This window comes from Callospermophilus lateralis, chromosome 14, assembly GCF_048772815.1.
Source record: "Callospermophilus lateralis isolate mCalLat2 chromosome 14, mCalLat2.hap1, whole genome shotgun sequence".
Taxonomy (NCBI): domain Eukaryota; kingdom Metazoa; phylum Chordata; class Mammalia; order Rodentia; family Sciuridae; genus Callospermophilus; species Callospermophilus lateralis.
Window position 1 is genome coordinate 74,936,902 of NC_135318.1, and position 23,738 is coordinate 74,960,639.

General features: G+C 40.3%; 1 protein-coding gene and 1 pseudogene across 1 annotated transcript in view; both read right to left on the bottom strand.

The window, feature by feature from the left end:
* Positions 1-23,738, bottom strand: part of LOC143380027 (transmembrane protein 131-like) — a 152,403-nt gene that overhangs the window by 80,458 nt on the left and 48,207 nt on the right. The window contains 14 exon segments of the mRNA XM_077105160.1: positions 1,576-1,662; positions 3,556-3,660; positions 4,766-4,903; positions 4,989-5,032; positions 5,035-5,099; positions 6,719-6,897; positions 6,991-7,144; positions 7,955-8,057; positions 10,742-10,747; positions 11,158-11,266; positions 15,255-15,316; positions 16,190-16,246; positions 16,348-16,498; positions 18,339-18,419. Coding sequence (XP_076961275.1) covers positions 1,576-1,662; positions 3,556-3,660; positions 4,766-4,903; positions 4,989-5,032; positions 5,035-5,099; positions 6,719-6,897; positions 6,991-7,144; positions 7,955-8,057; positions 10,742-10,747; positions 11,158-11,266; positions 15,255-15,316; positions 16,190-16,246; positions 16,348-16,498; positions 18,339-18,419 — 1,341 coding nt within the window.
* LOC143380684 (KIF-binding protein pseudogene) lies at positions 21,549-23,611 on the bottom strand (annotated as a pseudogene).

Here is a 23,738-nt window from a genome sequence, read left to right on the forward strand (position 1 = left end):
GAATGTGCCAGTGAAGAGTTGGGTGAAGGTGACACTGGGACCAATACTCCTCATTTCCAGGCTAGTGAGAAAACACACCAGAAGGACCCCAGAGGGCAGGGTCTGTGGGCTGAGGTGGGAAGAACCTTAGTCCCTGGTGATAACTGCCATCCTCATCTCTCAGGGGTGCAGTGGGCATCCAAACAGGTAACAGACAAAAATTTCCCTTGGTAATTCTACCCAAACATAAAGTATTAAGCACTAATTTTCTGAAATATTTTTTTACTCAGGTATTGTTTCCATCCTTCCTCTGACAAAGAGATTGAAAGAATCTGGTAATATGTTAATTTGTAATTGCAAGCAAATATTTGGTCCTGAGACCATCTAAAGTCTTTTGAGAGCTTGAGCTGAACAGCCCTAAACTGATGCCTTATTTTATACAGATACTTCCTCTTTACTCCCCTGCGGGCCTTTTTATGATCTCTCTTAAACTAATTATCCTCTTCTGGGATTTTTTTTTTTTTTTTTTTTTTTTTTTTTTTTTTTTTTTTTTTACTTTTTTGCGGTGCTAGGACCTCATGTGTGCCAGGCAAAGTACTCTGCCACTGAACCACCTCAGTCTCCTGGGATTTACACAAAGATTAAGGAGATGACTGACTGAGAAGGTAATTGAAGGAGAGAACAAGGTACTTTTGGATACATGATACATTGCAAAATACTCTACTGTCATGTATAATCAAAAAGAATATATATATATTTATATATATATATATATGTATATATTTTAAAGTGCACAAATTAAAGTTGAAAGGTCATGGCTTAAAAAGGAGAAAGCCTCTGGAAAGGTGATGGAGATGACAATGGAACCAATTCATGAAGATATGCAGTTGTTTGAAGGCAGACGAGCGGGAGCAGTCCAGACAGAGGCAGGAAAGGGCGTCCCCCCTCTGCCTAGCCCTCTTTCACTGCACCCAGTTTCCTGTGGACCCAACCAGGCTCTGGGTCGGCCCAAGGCACTCCACAGTAAATTCCACATGCATCCTGCGTTTCCTTCTGCCTCAGAGACAATCTTTAGAGTTCAGCTTTGACCATGTTAAGCCTCTACTCAAAACTCTGGATTCCCCTGCACATAAATACACCTACTTCTCATGCTGTGGCTCTGACATGTCATTCTATCCTCTATGTCCATCCTCACTAGGCTGGACAACCCACCACTGCCTGAACCCACCACAGAGCGCACTGCCTCTGCATCTCTGCAAGGCTGGCCTGGCCTGTGCATGATTTCCCACCCCGTGCACTCCAGCTGGATGCTCCATGCCAGTCCCACAGCACTTGGGGATCAGATGTGCACTTCTCTCTCAGCCTCTCCTCGCCATCTTTCTCAGGGCAACCTTCGAACGTTGCCGTGCATCCCTGAAGAGAGCCAATTTCCCTTCATAGATTGAACACTTCTTGATGGAAGGGACCATTTCTTATTCCTTTTCTAAAGAATCTGGTTCATTCTTACCTTATAACAACTGTTGAGTCCTAGAAACACAGAGGTAAAGGCTAAGGAAAAAAATTAGCCAGAACAAATCTGTAAATTAAGTGTCTTACTTTGAAGGACGGAGGAAGAACCATCTGCTTTGGGAAGCCGGTCAGGGAGCCCACGGCGATCACGGCCTTCACAGGAATTGTGAGGATCTGTGGAGTGAAGAGGCAGAGCACAGTGAGCACATGCAAGTCAAGGCGAGCTGGACAAGCACAGCATTGCTTTGGGGGCAACCAAAAAAAAACTTCTGGGAACTTATACTGAAAATGATCTGCTCAAAACCCAATATTAAAACCCTGGATGTTGAATCTATCCAAATGTTCTCCATAAAATATAATAAATATCCATGTACTATCCAGTAATTCAATAAAAACATAATTAGCAAGACTACACAATGGGGAAGGAATAAAGACAGATTTTTCAAAATACAAGTATTTTGAAGATTATTAGTTGTAAAAAGGAAGGTCTAATAGTACCCCTAAAGTAACATGTATAAAAATCCAGCATGTTTGAGTTATGTGGCTCTCTACTTTTTGTATATACAAACAGATATCAACTGAATGCAGTGGTGTGTGCCTGAAATCCCAGCTACTCAGGAGGAGGGTGTCAAGTTAGATGCCAGCCTGGGCAACTTAGTGAGGCCCTGCCTCAAAATAAAAATTAAAAGGCAGCTTAGTGGTAGGGCACCCAGGGTTCAATCCTCAGTATAGAAAAAAAAAAAAAAAAGAAAAGAAAAGAGTTGAATATTCTAGGGTTAGAACCCCAACTCATGCTCCATCCAGATCACAAGTGAGTTACTAGGGGAGTGACATAGGAGGCCATTCACTGTGTATTCCCTAGGCTGGTCTCCAACTTGAATCCTCCTGCCTCAGTTACCCATGTGGCTGGAATGTGTTCCCCACAGTGCTGGGCAAGGATATTCACTGTTAATTCTTATTTTCATCCGTATAACAAAAATTTTCCTTAATTCTGAAATGTACTTATTTCTGCCATGAATGGCAAGTATGTATTTCTCACTTTCAGAGGTAATTAATTTGAAATATTCCCAGCAAATCACTTATTAAATAGCCGATTCTGTTTATTTTGCAATGAGATTTCTCTCAGGCAGGGGTTGTGTGTGTAAAAACACATAGAAGGGGATGGGAATACAGCTCAGTGGTAGAGTGCTTGCCTTGCATGCACAAGGCCCTGGGTTCAGTCCACAGCATCACAAAAAACAAAAACAAACAAAACACATAGAAGGACCAGGGTAGCAACTATTTGGATTTAACAGTGTCGGACTTCCTAAAGAGCTTCTAAGTGTTACATTAAAACTAAGAGTAGCAGGAATACATTCTCTCTAGCCTTCGCTGAATGCAACATAAATCCCACAAAGAATCTTATTTAAAAATCCAGTCATCTTTTTGTCTCTTGCCTGAGAAGGACTCCTGTACATATCAATGTGAGGAATCAAATGAAGACATATTTCCTGACTTTACCCTCCATTTTGGGAAGGTCACACAGGAGGACATTTATGACTGTAGCAGGAAATGGTACTCTCCAGCTCAGGGGTCTGGTGGGCTTGGGGGCAGTGCCTGAGCCACCATAAGCTGGGCTCTATCAGCGACTCTGCAGGTGTCAAGGACACTTTTCTAAAGTTTCTTTTTTGGTTATGAGCTTTGGGTTTCATTAGAAAACTAGGAGCAAATAAATCCATCTTCTACAGATAATTCTGAAAAGCTCCATTTTTGAGAAGGTTGCTGGAAGCCTGGGTCCCTCTGCTCCAGCCCTCACCAGCTCTGGCCATATAGAAACAGAGGTTCTGAAGGAAGGGCTCTGAGCAAGAGGACCACACCTGCCTTGGGTGGCAGCCGTGTCTATAAAAGCTCAGTTTTATGGACACAAAACTGATAAAACTCTGAGTAAAATTTAGTTCTCTGTTTCTATAAAAATAAAAAGTCTCATAAATATATTTCTTACATGAGTTAAAAATAAACATAGAAAATAAAAAGGGACTGGATTATTCAGAAAACCCCCACTGCCGTGACCCCCCACAAAACCCTTACCTCATAGTCTGTTGTGATCTGTATGGCTCCATCATGAATCCCTTACAGTTTTTTTGCAGTAAGTTTGACTCTGAAGACTGCAAAATAGCCTGAGGCTAATATTACCTGCATGTAGTAAAAATGACATCACTCATTAGCCCTACAAATTCAAGTTTCTATGGAAGTGGACAGGAAGCTGTGGGGAATCAGCTGACCTCTAGTCCTCACATACACCAGTCACACTGGACGACCAGACCTCCCTGTACAACACCCCACAATAACACCCATCCTTTAACGTCCATCTACCACACTTATTGCATGGGCCACTGAGGACACGGCTGCCACCCAGGGCAGGTGTGGTCCTTTTTCTCAGAGAGTTCCTCCTTCAGCACCTCTGTTCCTGTAAGGCCAGAGGGGGTGAGGGCTGGAGCAGAAGGACCCAGCCTTCCACGATCCCTTCCATCACATTAGTGAAGGGCAGAGGTGGATTCAGGTTCAGGTTCTGAATGCAGCTCTGCAATGTCTTCACAGCTGCTGAGACTGGGTCAAATCAACACCAAGCCCAAGGCATCCCAAGGAAGTACATCAACAACTCTGTGCAAAAGGACATTAAACTTTCCTTTTGTAAAAGTGCCCCCAAGAACTTCTATTCCAGCCTGCACATAAAGTACCTGAGGCTCCTTCTCACAGAAGGTGATTCTACTGATTCTTTTATCAATAGGCACAAACTCCAGGTCCCCTTTTCAGCAGTGGTGAGGGTGAGACTGGTTTTCTTGTTTAGAGCTGCACATGCTTATGATGCAGAAAAAAAGTCAAGGGAAGATTCTCAGAGGGACCAAACAATGTCTGCCTCATAGCTACTCCCTTCTAGTCTGGGCAGAAACACTGCTAATTGAAGATACCTCTTTCAACATTCAGGGCTCTCCCCCGGTAAATTTGACAAAGGGTTAGTTTAGAACCCATGAGGATGTCTCCTGTAATGACACCTGTATTATAGAAAGATAAATTTTGCTTGCTCTACAAGTTTGTATGACAAGGTAGAGCTCAACCCCTTTGGGATTCAGTGCCCTCATCAGAACAGGGACGGGCTGAAGCAGATTACCTACCAGGGCCTTTCAATGTCAAATAACCAATGCTGTAAAATTATTAGTTGAGGTATGTGACATAGCAATGGTCTTTATCCGTGGTTTAGACATCCACTTTAGTTTAAGGAAATAAGAAGAAGGCTTACTTATGATGACTGGTCTGATAAAGAGGATTTTTCCAACTCTGGAAGGTTTGAAATTATTGTAGTTCTATTGCCTCTTTCTGTAGCTACAAGTTCTATGGAAAAACCATCTCCTATGATATGCCAACTTTTTATAACCAGCTTAAAAAAGAAAATACGAAAGTGATTATTTCAATATAAGCATAAAATCCTTAAATCTGATTTCAAATAAAGACAATTTTTTTACCTCAATTGGATTGCTGTTTATAAGTGCAAATAAAATATTACTTGCTCTGTAGCACTCAGAACTCCAAAATCTATGAAGCGTTCTTCTATTTTGGGGTGGCAATATAAAGTACTGGAAAGTAATGAAAAAACTGGATTAAACACAAAACCATGCTTATGCAATAGAATGTTACCAACAGGAAGTGACTGTATAAGACATACTACAGTGTCTAATATGTTCAGAAGCTCAAGGGCCAGGAGAGGTCAAGTGCAGCCCCTGGGGACGAGGCAAAAAGTCTGTGGTCTCAGTAGGCACTGTGACTACAAGTAGGTAATCATTCCAACAGTCACTGAAGGAATCACATACAAACAAAGGGGAGACGTCCAGTAGCCTCCCCTCCCAGAGGCTACTGACTTCTGGGAGGACAGGCTGCTGGACGACCTCCTTTGTTTGTATCCTTCCTAGCAGTGTCACCTCTTATTTAGACTTCTTTCTTTCCTTGCTCATGCTCAAGACAGCTTTGATTTTTTTGTTCTGTTTCCTGTGTTGGAAGAGCTCTGTTCTGTCCTTCTGTTTTATTCCACTACTCTCCTGATGCTATGCCTTCACCATCTTATTTTCTTTACTCTCTTGTTCTTTCCTTTGTCCTGGTATTTCCTGACTTTTAGTCATCTTTTCCCTACAAACGTAAATCTTAGCCCTTCTTGTACTATTGTTTCCTACCTAGTATTTTTCTTCCATTTAGTTCCTTTTTAGAATCCCTACCATTACAATGATTTAAAAGCAAAATTGAGAGAAAGCAGCATGTGGAAAAGATCTAAGTGGACATTATGACTAGAGGGATCAACTATATTATGGGGAGAGAGTAGTCAACTGTAATCCAAAAATATTTTTTTAAAAATTCCAGAAAGAAACAATTTCTAAGTTTTCAACTATGTACTGTTCTAAGTAGTGCAATGAAATCCTGTGCTGGCTTGTCTGGGCGTGAGCGATCCCTCTGTCCAGCGTATCCATGCTGTATATGTGATCTATTAGTCACTTCACTGTCCTGGTTATCAAATCAACTGTTTTGGTGTTACACTGTTTTCAAAGACCTTATTGTACTTAGAGACCCAAAGTGCAAGGGTGGTGACAACAACAGTGATGGCAGCATTTCAGATATACCAAGAGAAGCTGTAGGGTGCTTCTCTCAAGTGAAAAAGTCAAAATAATGCTTTTAATCACAGCATATTGTTTTGAAAAATTCTATTTTACTATTTGTTATTCTTTTTACTCTCTCTTAACTGTACCTAATCCATAAATTAAACGTAACCACGTGCATGTGTGTTTGTGTGTGTATATATGTAAGAAAACACAGCATATATAACTGGCTCTCCCAGTTTATGGGTTTCACATCCAGGAACTTCACAGGTTTTGCACAAGTATTATGCCATTTTACATAAGGGACTTTAGCATCTGTGAAGTTTGTTATCTTCAAGGGATTCTGGGACCACTCCCCCATCAGATACTGAAGGATGACAATATGGGATTCAATGCCATCCTTGGCTTCATGCATTCCCTGAGGGTCTTGGAACACATCCTCTGTGGATAAAGGCAGTGGAGGCTCCTAATACTGTACTGTTCTATACTGACTAGAAAGAAATTATAGAGCACAGATAATAGCAAAACCTAAGAGAATGCAACACAAATGCCTAATGAGATCTGAAAACACAAATGACAGCTGGGAAGTTTATATTTTAAAGGTCAATAACATACTTATATCTAAAAAGCCTGTGTAAACCCGCAGAGGTAAATGAAATATAGAAGCATTGGTAATAAGTAAAATGTTGTTATATATGTGCATGGATGATGTGGATGGCATAAAATCCAGGGTAAAAATGTATCCTGATACATTAGGAAGAATTAAGACTGGTTTGCTGAAGTTGTGAACCTAGGAAATGAGGGAAGAGGAAAAAAACAGAAGTGTTAGAATCATCTACTTGCCAGAGCAGCAAGATAAAAGCCTGAAGAGTCCTGGACGTACTTTAAACATTGTTTTGGCTTCTTCTGGCAGCAGCACATCATGTATGAGGATCGCAAAACTGAAAGTGTTAGTAAGGTAGACTGGCCTCTCCACAGGGTCAGCAGGACTGTCTCGGATGTGAAATAACATTGCAGCATGATCAAATCCCAAATAGCTGTGTGAGGAAAACAGAAACAAAAATAAATCATTTTCATTTCCATGTGTTAATTTAAAATCTAAGTTCGTTTGTTGTGAGTAGTAATTTACATTTAGTATTAAGGACTGCATGTTATTTAATGACTCGCCACATGATTTAAAACAAATTGGCTTGCAAAATATTGTAATGTAATAAAAAGAACTATTCTTTAATGAATCATATCAATCAAACAGTAAGAATCAAAAATGTACCAAAAGGCTTTAATCTACTTTGAAAAAAATCATGTTTATCACTGAAATTGCAATCAGCTTTGTTAAAATGAACAACTATAAGCTGTATATTGAACTTGGTTGCAGTTAATAAAAAAATGAATTACACGTTACTGTCCATTTATAAAAGGTTACAGTTCTAGAAGTACTTATGAGTTTATAAAGAAACATAAATGATTGTTTCAAGTACTGTAATACTTCTGTAATATGTTACAAAAGGAATGACAGAAGAATATGGTTCAAATAATTTAAATATTGAAAAATCCCACAGATTCATTTTTGCATCACTGAACCTTCCTCTGAATAAAACCACATTATCCCACTTATCTTTTTCTTGTAAGAAAGTAATAAATAAAATATAGAAGGTTCTCTTTTACAGCTGAAGTTGTTCTTTTCAACAAAGAATCTGGGTATGATTTTTGCTAAGGTTACTTAGTAGGAAAACAGAATGTGCTGATTAGCAACAAGTTATAAAGCTTATTTTTAAAAGAAACCCAACCATCTAGAACTTCTGTTTGATACAGTATTTCATAAGTTTAGAGAGACTCTAGATTCTCACCCATCTAAAACTTCTGCTTGATATGGTATTTCAAGTTTAGAATAACTCTTTTCCTTGGCTTTAACAGTTATTCTCCCAGAAAATTGAGATGGTTTTTTTTGCCCTTGAAGCTAAAAGGAAGCATAAGAAATAATCTGTCACCTCTTAACTATCAGAGTATGAGCGATTTTATGTAGACTGACAAACTGGGGAGGAAAAAAGTGAGCTTTCAAATTGCCAAACAGAATCCGTTTAAACAATCACATTTTTTTTCAAATAAAACAGGGAAAATGTTCTTGTTCTCTTTTTTTCTGGTAATGAGCTAAGGAGACCAAGAATTAGCAAGTGAACATGCTACTGTGGAAAAGCGCGGTCTGTGCCACTTCTCTGCAGCCATAGGCCTGGCCCTCCTCCCAGGACAGTGCCTCTCAGGTGCCGCACTAGGATCATTCTCGCTCTTCGCTGTGGTGCTGCCTGGTGCTCTGAAGGATATCCATCGGCATGCAGGGCCTCTACCTGCTGGATGTCAGTTGCACCCCTTCAGTTGAGACAACCCAAAATGTCTCTAGGTGTCACCAAGAGTCACCTACTAAGAACTGATGGTTTACAGCTATTCTAAGAGAGAATGGGCAGGACCCATGTGGCTAGAGTCCTGCTATAAAAACCAACTAAGCAGCGGGGTGCAAGCAAAGGTTAAGAGGAGAGCTCTGACTCCCCGCATCAGCCAGCCCTCGAGGAGCAGAAGTGGAGACAAACCCTCTCCCATGGGTTCACATTCTCACACTCTCCTCACTGATGAAGTGATACCTGTAGGTTCTGTGGCAGTTTTGAATAGTTTGACCTGGAATCAGACAGTGGACTCAATGTGGGTACCCGAAGATGTTCCTTTCAAAGCATACAAAGCATGTGATGTTTAACCTTCTGCCCTTTAAAGTCCTCCAGGCACACTTCCACCCTGAGAAGAATGTGTCTGTCTATGAGTGTGGCAATGTGTCAACAACTTCAGACAAAATAAAGAACAAAGAAGGGGTATTTGATGGATGGTGACTCTAGATTTTTTAAATTTCCATTAAGCCTCTTACTGCTGTTGGCTAGGTGGGCATTTCGGGATGTTTTAAATTTTTCATTATTTGTTCAGATATTAGGCTGATTACAAGGACCATTAGGCATTTCAGAGTGTCATGTCATTACAAGTGGTCAAAAATCTCAAGAAAATTCAGTTAAAAAATCCTATGAGTGACTTTTTTGGGGGTACTCAGGAAGTAACTCAGGAGCATTTGACCACTGAGCCCCATCCCCAGCCCTACTTTGTATTTTATTAGAGGTAGGGTCTCACTGAGTTGCTTAGCGCCTCACTAAATTGCTAAGGCTGGTTCTGAACTCAGGACCCTCCTGCCTCTGCCTCCTGTGCCACTGGTATTACAGGCATACACCACCATGCCCAGCCCTAAAAGTGACTTTTGATGAGCAAGATGCTTGATAAGTGAACACTGTAGAGGTCACACATATAATGCTCATTTTGAAAATGTTAAACATTAAATAAAACACATTCCCTGACAGACTTCCACAGCAGTCTCACAGAAGTATTCTGGGTTGGGACCTGGTCTTTTCCCATCATATTGAAAACCACTTTTAAGAAAAGCATTTGTTTTTAAAGATCCTTTCCCTTTGTATATGACTTTACATGATTTCTTTAAGAAACTTTAGGGCTGGGATGATGCCTGGTGCAGCATGTGCCTAGCTCGGAGGAACCCCAAGCTCCAATCCCAGGACTACAAAAAAACAACACAGCAAAGTCCAAACAGAGAAGAAACAAGTCTGTGATGTCCGAAGAGCCAACACTAAGGACATTGCATTTAATGCAAACATCTGCTGGGGGGTCAAGAAGGCACTGGAGAGGGAACTCTTCGCCCTTGCCAGCCAAACTGAGGAGAACCACGTGGCAGGACTGTGGCCAGCATGCACTCCCCTTTTCCTTGGGCTTATGACAAGAGCAGATTCTCTGTGTTCTCAGGGCTCCAAAATTACTACATACCACTCTTTTCTCTGCAAAGCCTATGTCTTCTGCAGACAGAAGACCACTTACCACAGACTTGCCAGTGAGGCACCTACACCTCCCTTGCTGCTGCCTCCTGATGTGTGCTATGGATGTTAGGATCCTATTTAATCTGGATCCCTGGGGTTCTCACTGAGCTGAGGGATAAGTTCTGCAGGAGTGTGCAGCCTATGTCCTTGCTCCAGATCCTCCCTGGAACTTTCAGCGGGTGAGAAACGGACCTGGTGGTCTCACAGACACTGTGCAGAACATGCCAGGCCCTGAGACCCTGCTGACCAACTATTCTCATCCAACAGGACCTGAGCAGACATGGCTTCATCCCAAGGCCAAAGCTGAAGCTGATGGCTCTCACTCACATGGGTCCTGGGAGAAAACCCTGTCCACAGTTTTTTTTTTTTTTTGGTGTGTGTGTGTGTGTGTGTGTGTGTGTGTGTGTGTGTGAGTGACCAGGATTGAACCTAGGGCCTTGTGCTTGCTAGGCAAGCACTCTACCAACTGAGCTATGTCCCGAGTTTTAATTCTTAAAAACTACAAATATAGTTCAGCAGCATGAAATCACTATTTAAAATATTCTGTGATAGCAAACTCAATATATGGCTAGTAGAGTAGGCAAGACTGAATTTAAAAATGCTGTAAAATGTGAAAGTCTAGGTTGAGTTAATATTTCAAATGACAAAACATATTCCATGTTTGAAATAATAGCTAATTTGATGATTCTACCATAGAGACTTTTATCCTAGCTTCAGCAGGACTATTTGCTTTGTTTATAAAAGCTAACATATAAAAATGTTACAAAGAACATTTTGCTCTCAAATTTAAACATGCTTCAGAAATTTAAATACTTATCCCTTAATGACAAAAATAAATGGCATCATAATTAAGTCACATTATAATAGATATACCTGATTAGCCTCTTATGAAATATGCCAATCCTAATGTATTTGCCAATGTTTTTCTATTGCTAATACTGACTTAGCTTTATGGAGTTATGGCATTTTCTTTTGTGAATTAATCAGATGAGAGTTCATAATGATTTAAGAAAAAACAAGCAATCATTTAAAATCCGTCTATTAAAACAGACTGGATTTCTATATTAACATGTCAACACATATGCTTTCTAGTTTATCAAAGTACCACCATTATTAAAGAGAAAAAAGTAAATGCTTACCATCAAAACTAATGCTTGCAACCTTGGTGTATTTACTTTCAGAAGCTTTTAATGTAACTGGTTTAAAATGTACTGTTACGGCATCATTTTGTGGTGTAGGGCGAACACTCTGTAAGGAAAAATAACAGAACACATACGGTATTAGTTTGGTCTAATACATTGCTCTATACTGGAACATACGCTAGAAAAGTAAAGCAGAATCGAAATCTGAAGTTTAACCTCTGCAGACCCTTTAAGTGGATTAGACCAAACTGGTAACAGTAGCAACTTTATGAAACAATCTGATGACCTGAAGAAAAAAAGCATGACACGTGAGTAAATGGAAGAATCCAAAGACAAACTCAAACACTGGGTCTGAGTATGTAAACTAAAAGTATTTATTTCTCAAATGAAGGCTTAATTTGTATATCAGAGAAGGTAACACAGAAATAACTTGTGATAGGGTCCCTCTTAAGAAAATCCACGGCACAAACGAAACATCCAACTGTCTAAAGATGAATGAGCGTGAGCAAGTAGCTGGTGCCCCGTGTGCAGAAGGCACACCCAACTGCTCGGGCATCTTCTCTTCCTCTCCAGGGCCCGCCGTGTGGCTGAGGCCCTCTGCTGCCGAAGGGCAGGGCTGGGCTACCAGACAACAGGAATATTGAGACTTAGAAAACCAGACCTTTCTTTTCAAAAAAACTAAACCTAAAGTAGCAAAACACCAGTAAAAACTTATATTTTAAGAGGATTTTATAGTAGTTATTTTGATCATCCTCATTGACAAAAAGTCTTCCAGTTGGAAGTGACTTTAAACTTTCCACCCCTTCTCTGTTTTACTGATGAAGAGCACCTTGCCACATGAAGAGACCGTTCCATAGGTGGGCACCATCAGGCAGAACCAAACCAGGTTTCCTCACTGGCCCTGGGCCCCTTGCCTGATGTCCTGTTGCACAAACATATTCATGAACCTGGTGGTCTTGCACACAAGCCTTGATCGAAATTCTTCCTTCACAACCTTGCTTAGAGTGCGCAGAGCCCTGGGTTCAATCCCTAGTATGACAAAACAAACATCCCTCCCCCCAACACAAAACAAAACAAAACAAAAAAACTTCCTCTTTGGGCTCTAGGTATTTGCTTAGGGGATTAATGAACTTGATGTCAAAGGCCATCAGGAAGAAAGCTGTTCTTTTTTGGGAAACTCACAGGTGAACCTGAAAACTGCAGGTGCAGGCAGGTCCAGCAGGTCACCAGGTCTTTCCCATGGCCCCTGCCCACCCTTCTCAGCTCACTTACTAAGGAGAAGTCGGCCTGCCCTGAACATCAAAGGATAGTCCCCTGAAGGCACAATAAGCATCTAAGGAGTGTGGAGAAAGAGACCTGTCCTTTTTGCCACAGTCTGCCATCACAGGGATTCCAGGTGATTCCACAGTGATTACTGCTCCTGTGTCACTTTGTGCAGCAGGGTGTCCTGAGTGGCTCTACCCTTGCCTGTGCAGGAGTTCTCAGCTTCTGGCCAGGACTTGACATCTTAACTCTCCTCTTCTGCTCTGAGAAGGCTTCTCATTTGCCTTTGAAACTCAGACTAGGGCAGGAGTTGAACGATTCATTCATAACAATATCTTTAATTTATTAATAAGTTTGCTGTTGTTAGCAACCATTTTAAATACAAATCTCCTCATTCCTGGGAGGATACGAGCAGTCTGAACTGTAAGATAAACTACAAATGGGAGGAAGCTTCACTCTGCTACTCCACCACACTAACACTTCCAAGAGAAAGGGGCAGACAGGCCCCGTGCAATCCCCTGGTGCCAGAAGCGCCAGCCTGAGGAGACTGCCATGTGCTCAGACCACTTCCTTCCCTGTCCAAACAGCCAAGGGGGCTGGGGCAAATATTTTCTACTTATCTACAAAAACTTTGTGATTCAATTAATTTTGCCAACTTGAGGTCAAGGTTGGTTAGAGGTGACCTTGGTGAGCAGCTTTGCTGTTCCTGGAGGAATCCTGCAGGTCTGGCTCCTCATTCCCTCACCTGGGCTATGGACCTCAAAACTGCAGTGGAACCATCATGCTGCAATGGCAATCGGTCAGTAACATCCACAGCCCTTTTTGAATGTTACAGACGGTGCAAAACCATGCCAGAAATAACTAAGTAATGGTTTTGCTAAAACACAGTCACTGTAAGTAGGAAAAGCTTGGAAGAGTTGATGAAAATGTTTTTCTCACATAAAACACACTATTTTAAGATTTTCCATAACAGAGGTGAATTTTACATGCATTGTTATTATTACCTTAAAATAGAGTACACTAATAAGCATTCAAGGGCAACTCATGTTTATACAAATGGCTTCAATTGTTTATTCATTATCATTATCATTAAAAACAAACTGTAATCAGTTAAAACCCATTTTCTAAGGAACAAAACCAAAGCAAAACAAAACATCCAAATCTGTAAGTAGTGGGTTTACTCTGGTGGCTTACTGTGAAAAAACAATACAAAAGCATTCCCTTGTAATACACAAATTCGTAATAACAACCTGTGTTAGCGTCAGTCACTAACTGCTGCTTACTCAAAGATGATCAAGAAGTGGAGAAAACATGGCAAGATTCCCAGGAGAGGCAGTTTGTAGAGGCTCTAAATATAGTCTCTGCCTTTTCTCACGATATTCAGACCCATTTAAAGATCAGTAACTCTCAAGTGAGTCTCAAGAGTCCAGGACATTCTGAAATGACTTACAAAAAAAGCATGTGAGCAAACAAGAACAATAACCTTTCAGTATACAACAACTGTGCTTTGAACAATCTGTGTACAAACTCACTAAAACATATACCAAGCTGACACTGGCAAAACTAATAAGTCAATCTGTGACTTCTGTGTACCAATTAGCAAGGAAACCTCATGCAAACATTCCTTCTAAGACATGTCAGGCAAACTTATCTTGTCACTCAGACAGCATCAATGATTTGGAAATATTGAGGAAACCCACTTTTTCAGAGGTGTTATTACAGATGTTAGGAGAACTTAAAGTGGGCATCCTGTTCAGTAACAGGTGAGGAACTTATATTTGGAATCACCTGCATTAATAATTCTATATTTAAAAAGACTACAGTATTTAAACAAGGACAGAATTCCCTTAAGGGGAATTAAATGAAAATAGAAATAAACCTAGCATTTAAGTACTGTCTAGCTGATCCTAAAAATTGTAAATATTTGTGAAATGGAAGAAGGTAGGAGGAGCCCTTCTAAAATGCAGTCTCTGAGTAAGGTATATTATATAGAAAAAGTGGAAATGAACAGGAAAATCCTTAAGAAGTTCTGCACTCGGCTTCCACTGTGGCGGCTTACCCTGTGGTTGATGTGGATGGACAAAGTCACTTAAGTATCAAGCCCACGAGACCAATCTTTTAAACAGAGTTTTCTGAATTTAGGTTTTGAGCTTCAACACAAGTCATAACAACACTGCTCGGCTTTCCTTCTCCACTATTCCCTATGTGTCTTGGGGACCTTCTCAGGGAGAGAGGCCATGAGCTACAGCAAAATTTGGTGCCTCTGTTTCCTTCTGGCTAAAACCTGTCCCATGGCATGCACCCCAATTCCATTAGAAGGCATAAAGTCACCTGTTCTGTGCATGTGTGTGGAGGGAAGAGAGGACCCTGGTTTATGGTGTGCAATGGCTGTGAGTTGGGAAGGGTGGCTATGGCTGACGTGGACAGCACTCTACCATTACCTACATCACCTCTCTGCTTCATTGCTCTTTCCTACTAACCTGAATCTCCCCTGCCCCTAGTTACTCCCCAAGATCGCAAGTCCAACAACCAAAACTAATGGAATGCTTGCAACCTGCCTTCCCTCTGCATGAACACAGATCCATGATTTCAGTCCACAGGCCTTTTCTACAGTTCTGAATGAACAGGAGGCTGGGGAGTCCGGCTTGGACAAGATGGCCACCTTCCACCTTCCCAGCCTCCTTCTGGCCTGGGACATCAGAGGCAGATCACCTTTCTAGCAGTCACCAGGCCACCACAAAAGAGGATTCCTTTGAGCAGGGACTTAATTATGTTTAACCCTGTCAGGTGTTTAAAACAAAGAATATATAAACTAAGAAGTAAAAACTTACTGTTATTGGTACATCTTTTGTTCCTGAATTTAATAAATGAAGATTTAAAACTTTTGGCAGATCTGTTAAAAAGAAAAGAAACAGAGTGCTTCAGAGCAAGTTAAGAATCCTCACCATATGAGACATCTAACTAAAGCTCTTTTAGAATATAAACTATAATGATAATCGTGTTAATAAAACAATCATCACATGGACCTGTGTGTTACGAGAACTGCCCCCTCTTAAACAACCAGACAAAAAAGCAAATCAAAACAAAACAAAACAAAATCTAGAACATAATTTTTATTAGATTCAGATACTAATAATCTTTTGGTTTTCCAGCAAAGCATAATGAAGCACATTAGTAATGTACAATGGGAAATTATCACATTAAAAGCAACTCTAATTTTAAAAAATGTGGTCTTCAATCAATCAATAACTAAATTTTAATTACATATGATCCAAATAAATCCCCAATTACAAGTACTCTTCTTTTTTACTTAATAAAAAAATTTATTTGGTTGTTTTCAATTTTAAAATTTGAAGTCTTTCTCTGACCATATTTCATAAATTTTTAACATTATATCACTACAATGAGACTGAATAACTCATATTTAACCAAATATACAGAAGAAAAATCTTTTGGCTTCCTTTATTTTACTATTAGGAAAAAAAATCAGCATAACAGCATGGGTGAGGCAGCGGGGTAAGACCCGTCTTCCATCCTGAGGTTGCAGCAGGCCCTGCCTAGCTCTCCTGCTGGTGAGCACTGCTACCCTCAAGAGGAATGAGATGAAACTTGTGAATGCTATGAGTCCCCAAAAGGAGATTTTTTTTTTTTCTACAAGACCACTCAACTCAGTGGTAAATAACTTTCAAAGCTGAACTACAAAGTACAGAACAGCCATTAGGCACTAAATCCCATTCAGGAATTATTATTATTATTATTATTTTACCTTGTGTTCATAGTGTACCAAAATCTAACATTTCAGTTGAGGAATAAATTCCAGGAGCTTGGGAAAAAAAAAAGTAAACAATTACCTTTCACTTTGCCAGAGTAAGATGTAACAAAAAGAAAACAATTGAACGTGCCATTTTTCTGTTTTCCACTAACCTGTTGTAACTTCAACCTCCACGGGAAGAATGATAAACTCTGTGCTGTCAGAGGCATTGGTCTTTATTCTGATGAAGGCTGTGTGATTATCTGCTTCTCTGGATGAAAAACTGGCTCTCATTACTCCTTTGGTTTCATAAGGAGGAATTTCCTGATAAGCAGAGAGCACAGTATTTGAAATGTCGCAAACCTACCTTGTTTTACTGATTTAGATCACATTGACTGTAGGATGCATTAATACTTTATGTATCTACTAAGAAAAAAATACACTGACAATTAAATATGCTACTGGAGCTGGGCATACAGCTCAGAGGTACAGCTCTTGCCTAGCAAGGGCAAGGTCCTGGGTTCAATCCTCAGCTTTGCAACAAAAATTAAAATAAATAAAGCTAGTTTTACTGCAGTGGTCCCCTCTGGTTATCCCAGCTTCTTAGATTGCAGGTTTGAGGTCATCCTAGGCAATAAAGTGAGATACTGTCTCAAAACAAAAATTTTAAAAGGTTTGGGGGATATAAGCCCCTGGGTTCAACGTGTATCACCAAAATAAAACCCTTAAATTTCTCATGAACACGTCACACTAATTGTAACATGGGCTTCAATTGTGGAGAATGTTAGAATGTGAAAAAAACAACAACACAAAAATAACACTTAGAACTGACAAAATATGGGATGTAAAGTGACAAAAGTAAGAGTCAAATGATCTGAAAAGAATTTAAAGTTGCAAAGTCACCACTAAAGGGCAGAGCTGACCTATAAATCAGTTACTGGGTCATGTTAGCAGTGGTGAGGTTTCATGCCTAAGTTCTCTAGCCCAACAGAAATGTCACCACCAGAGGGAAAATATTTTTCTAGAAGAGCATAGTAATCTCTACAGATAACCAAGAAGGCTTACACTTGCTTTCATTTAAAGCCTAACAGAACAAAATAAAGATTCCCAAGCAAATGCACAGTCTAGGGATGCTCTACCACTTGGCTACATCCTTTGCTATGCCCCATTTTGAGACAGAATCTTGCTAAGTTGCCCAGGCTGGTCTTGGACTTTCGATCCTCCTGCCTCAGACTCCAGTGTCCCCTGTTGACAAAACTGTTTCTAAATTTTCAAGTCAACTTTCCAAAACTATCACCTCTACATCTCTTCCCTGATTGACTCTGGTTAGAAGAGAGAATGGAGAAGCCTTTCGTGCACATGAGCATGTGTGTGTGCGCGCAGGGTGGAGGGGGGGCAGGAAGAAACTTTGAGCTTCAGAACTTATTCACAGTGGTAATGTCAGTGTATCTCTAATCACAAGTGAAGAAAGACTTGACTGACCTTGGTACCAAAACTGCATTTACCACAATGGTCTTTTCCCTCTTGGATTTCAGCATGGTAGACAACATTTACAAAAACTCTGATTTGGCAAAAAAACTTTTCAAAGAAGGTAGTTCCTGGATATTCTTTAATGTGGCTAATATTTGTCAAGAGAAAGTGATTTTCTAAACATGAAAATAAACTGGTATTAAATATTCAGTGACACTGAAGGTAGATGGAGATCATCCATGAATTTAAAATGTCCTTTGTTATCCCAGAGAATAAACTAAAGTTCTCTCTGCAAATGCCATCTCCTCTAGCAACAGTGAGACTGAATGTTAAATTCTCTACCTTCAGAAATACAATGAATCCTTCCCACTGTTTGCTCCCTGCCCAAAGAAAACTTTGTATAAAGCATATCATCAATGACCAGGTTCAGAGGCAACGTTTCCAATGCAGTGCTGAGAAACTGCTTCCGTTCCACACAGCGGGCTAAGGCTCTGGCCGGCTTTGTTCACTGATTTTTCTAAGAAGTACAACTTATATTTTCCCCTCATTCTTTCATTCAACTTTCAAATATATCTAATATACATTTAACGTTTCAAGACATTAAAGAAAAGTCCCCTATATTTCTTCAGGCAATGAAGAGTTAGGTATTTTCCAACTCTTCATTGTATTTAAGAAACAACTGGCTTTCACTCACCCACAGCTTCCTGGTACCTCCCTGTTGCCCCGTTGGAAGCTCCAGGTGAAGGTCTCCTCCACTTGAGTACATTTCTACCACCTGGGAGAGGACCACATGCTGGTTAGTGTCAAAAATCACATTCTCAACCCAAGTGACTTGCTGTTTCAGAAGTAAGTTTGGTATCATAACTGTTTATCTGAAAAAGTGTGTCCTGATATAACTGTAGGATACCACATCTTATCACTCAATTCAGTGCCTCATATGCATAACCAATGGTGGTACTGTTAATTAAAACAAGGTAACTGAAAATTAAAATTAGAAACAGTGAAGCTGGTTCAGAGACTAGGTTAAAAAGCAACAGAACAATTCTTTTTCACATGAAATAATTTGAGGAAATCATTTTCAAGTATTAGAAATACCTGTTTCGTATTTCTTGTAGAAACGTGTTTCTTTAATAATACACAGATATCAAGAGATAGCAGCTTATCCAATAACTACAACCATGACAGAGTGAAGAGATAATTAGCCTGAGATACGAAACCAACCTAAGACAGTATGGAAACATCCGGTTTCTGGGGAAGGGACAGAGGTTAACCAGGACAAGGGCCTGGCTGAACAGGAAGAAGAACTTCTCAAGTTCTGTGGCTCAGGGAGTACGTATGCTTGACAGTGATGGACTGTCTATTCAGAGTAGCTAGTTAAAAGGATTTCAAATGTTTCCAACACAAATAAATGATAATTTCTGATGTGAGAGATAAGCCAGTGACCCTGAGCTGGTCATTACACTTTGTATATATGTACTGAAATGTCACAGTGTACATACCTCAAGATACATACAATTACTACAAGTCAAAACAAAACCACAAAACATAAAAAATATCTGGCTTCTTCTGGTAGCAAATTAACAGGTCCTAATAGCTCTGTGACTTGTGCTTACACTTACAAATTTTTAGAAAAGGCCTAAGGTTATCACTGATACACAAAAAATAATCCACATTTAAGCATACAACTGAGGAATTCTGACATATGTTTGTAGGCATGAAGCTGTCATTGCAATTAAGATACCAAGTAGATCCACTGCCCCTACCTTCTGCCCTCTGCAAACTATACTCCTTTTCTGCCCCTTCCTATTTCCCAGAAATCATGGACCTCTCTGTGTCAGTGTAGATTAGCTTGCATTATCTAAAATTTATATAAAGGGGATAAACAGTATGCACTAGTTTGGCTTCTTTAATTCAGTGTAATTATCTTGAGATACACCATTTTGTATGTATTAATAGGTTGTTTCATTTCTATTTTATGGCTATCTTGCAGTTTCTATGCATTCACTGGTTTCTCCAGTGTGCAGCTATGAGGATAAAGCTGCCTTGACACCAAGTACAAAAGCCTTGGTGTGGAGACCTGCTTTCCCTTCTTTGGGGTTAGTGCCACAGAACAGGTCAGATGTCAGGAGACTTTCCTATAAAGGCAGGTAACCCTAGCTCTTTGAAAGAAGGAATACATTTCATCAACTTAACTAAATCTGGGGTGATGTGGAAGGGAAACTTCCACTTGTTTAATCACAAAAAGTCCCCTGAAGTGAATACAAAGGACAAAGCCAGGGGAGCTGTAATACTGAGTACAAGCTTGGATATTTTTGTTCTTTTTGTGGTGAATATTGCTATAAAAGTATTGTCTTCTGCAAAGACTGAAGGGCTAAGATTTCCTGACTGTAACTCATCTGCTGACCTCCTCCAGTGCTCTCCTAGAGCACAGACTGTGTCAACCATAGCAACACCCTGACTGCTGCAGAGACTGCAGACCTTCTTCTGAAAAGCCAGAAAATATCAAATAATAGTTCATTTAATCTTTCAAGGTAACAAGGAAAGAAGCATAATAATGTTTGGAAACAAGATTGCTACTGATGATAGGGAAGATGAGTAGGGAATGGAGATTGAAAAACTCTGAATTACAAAACCAAAGGAAAATCGCATTAAAACCAGGAACTGGTGACAGTCTGATTTTCATCTAGTACTATTTGTCCTAATTTAGTAGAGTTTAGAAGAAAAGGTGGCAAACAACATAGTCAGAATATAATTTATGTTAAAAAAGTATATCTGTGTGCCCACATGTGCCTGCAAATGCACAGAAAAAGGTGTGAAGGACATCATGCAGATCCCAGTGGGGTCTCTGAGGAGTGGCCAAGACTGCAGCTATGTCGTCCATATGACAGATACCAGCCACATGTGCTCATTTACATTTAAAAACTGGAACAAAATGAAATTAAATGTTCAGTTCTTCAGCGACCACAGCCACATCAGGACAGTGGCTATTGTCCTGGACAAAGTAGATGCAGAAATTTTTTGTCATCAAAGTTCTGTTGGAAAGTAGAACATTCAAGGGGACCTCTGCTTCACTGATTTAACTGCTGCATGCTTTGGTATCAGGCAGATCACATGTGTTTGTGTATAATAAAATAACTGAATGCATTTTTTTTAGTTGAAATTAGTTCATTTATTATACTTCCTAGGTCTTTCCCCCCCAATAATTGAGACAAACAAGTCATTTTATAACACTTTATAACAATATAACTTAGGGTTATTATTATTTTTTTGCTACTGGGGACTGAACCCAGGGGTGCTTTACCACTGGACATTAGCTGCACTCCTTTTTATTTTTTGAGATATGGTCTAAATTGCTGAGACTGGACTTGAATTTTAGATCCTCCAGCCTCAGCCTCCCAAGTTGCAGGTGTGTATGCCACTGTGCCCAGTGTAACTTAAATTTTTAGTATTTCCAAAAGGGAAAGATTTCATTGGGAATTTAGGAAAGAAAACATTTTAGTAAGAATTACTACAAGAAATTACTTTTTCTAACTTAATACAGTAATAGACTTGTCTCCCAGGTACATTACCGAGCAGTCCTCCTTATAAGGAAATCTATCCAGTATTAGTCAACAAAGAATCTACATTTAGAAACTGAGGCAGAAAATGTTTATACTTAAATAAAAAACAGGCAATCTAAAATACAAATTACATGTCACTTTAACAATGCAATTTACATAATTACGCATAAATTATTAACTTAAGCTACTTCAGGTCCTAACAAAGACTCAGGTGACATGAATGAATCTCATGCTCAAACTGCATTCATCTGGCTCTGGAGGTAAACATCACAATGGAATTGGGCCTGTATGATTACAGGAAAAATCATTTTGATATTGCACATTTCCTTTCTTTAACAACAGGATTAAGTCAGGGCCATCTTAGTTCTGAATCTCTCCATTTTTGTTGGGAGAAGACTAGCCATTTCTTTATTAAGTTCTAGTTCAACTTCTATTTCCTGGGCAGCCTCAGGGTGCCTTTCACAGTAATCAACAATAAATGTGTAATGTTCCAATGATGTTGCCAAATTTTCTATCTCTTTATTGGGATCTGTAGTGATAATTTTGCCATAGAGACGAGCAACTCAAAACTTAGCTAACATGGCAGGGCGAAGAACATCCTCCCCTATATGCTCAGGAAATACTTTATTTGGGTCTCTCAGGGAGTCTAAGAAGAGCTGGTAGTACTTCAAGGCTGACTTATTAAGATTATTTATTTTTTTTTTACAATGTGTGAATCAGGATTCCTTAGCTTGTCAGCAATGGCAACCTTCAAATCCATCATATCATAGTATGCATGTGCAATTTCAAACTGAATCTGTCTTTTTACCAACAGATAATACTGTGGATTCAGATCTACAATTAAGGGCTCCAGCATTGCTATTCTGCATTTATGCATCTTGCACCGCCTCTGCATGTCAGTTTCAAAGAATGCAAGCACCTTGAACAGAGAACTGTGGTCTTGGACAACTTCATTATGGTCAGTGACATACCCATCAAACTGGAAGAACTCTTTTGCCTCAAAGACATAGTGCTGACCCAACAAATAAAGTTCCCTGGCTTCTTCAAAATCTAAAAGTCTCAAATATCTCACTTTCTCTTCTACTGCAGATGGCATCACATAGTTCCCCGGTTCCAAACTGCACAGCTTTTTTCCTAACATTCTCTTCCTCATCTAGTTCTTTTTTCCTTAAAGCTCTAAGTTCAGACTGTTTGTCAAGATCAAGCTCTCCTATATTGTTCTGCATGGAAAGTTGGGCATTCTGTATGAGAGTCAAACAATATTTGATCCAGCATCTTGCTATTTCCCCTTTTCTTTGATGGTAAAGCTCTGGCACATCTCCTTCAGTTTCAGGAGTGTCTTCTGTGGCTGGAATCTTTCCAATTTGACCAAAAATAACATTAGCAGCTGATAAACAGTGCCTGGCCTCCATAAAGCATAGCTTATTAATATAAAATTGTGATCAAGTAGCAGCATTAATAGCCCACTCCATAGGATGGTAGGCATTATGCTCAAGCAGGCGTTTTAGTGTGCTGTGGCAATAATGAGCAGCCTTCTCAAACATTTCCATATGCTGGTAGACTTGAGCCAGGTAATATAGATTATGAGTATAAACCTTCTCAAATCTTTTTGATCTCACTTATTCAGTTAGTTTTTCTACTTCAGGAAGAAAATGCTCTGTAGGATCAAGAGGAGGACTCCCAATCTCTTTCATATATTGATTATATAGTGCTTCTGATGATTCCAGGTAAGCCTGTGCGGTTTCAATTTCTTCTCTTTCAGACCACAAAATACCCAAGTTATTCTGCGCCTGGATGCACAGCGAGATGCAGTCGTGTGAGAGCCGTTACCTGCGCAGCAGTCTCAGGCACTTCACTAGGTGCTCCTCCCCCGCCGACAGCTTCTCCGTGTTGATGTGGTTCACCCCCAGGTGGAACTCGTCACCGCCAGCCTCACCGCCCAGTGCTAGCGCGGGCGAAGGGCCCCTTGGCCTCCACGACCTCCATGGGCAGCCCCAGGGCGTGGTCACCCTCTCCCAAGCCGTCCTCGGCCTGAGGCCGCTCATCCTCGGCCCAGCGTGGGCCGAGCAGCGCCTTGACCTCTTGCAGCAGTGCTCGGGTGCTGTATTTCCTGAATGCATTTTCTTGCTGTACAATATTTTCTTAAATCTGAAGGCAAGTCCACCAACACAGCACTACCTATTACAGGACTCTTGGGGTCCAAGAAGGCAACTTTAATTTCTCTTCCTCTCCTGTGTGCTGGTTTAACGGCCACTGTGGTAAATCCTGACTAGAGGAAATGAATTCAAAGTAGTAGCTGTTCTAGACGACAGGTGGGTAACTCCAAAGGCTGAGGGGAAAAGGTACAGACCCCTGGCTATTTAAACAACTGGAGATGACCAACACCTTCGAGTCCTATGAGCTCCATCCTTCTGTGTGACAATCAGCTTCTGGGTCTGTAGCCTGCCAACCACAGAGGGCACCCTGGGTGCTCTGTAACACCTTTTCCACAGCAGGGTGGGGTGACTCATGCACCAGGGTCTGCGAGACATGGT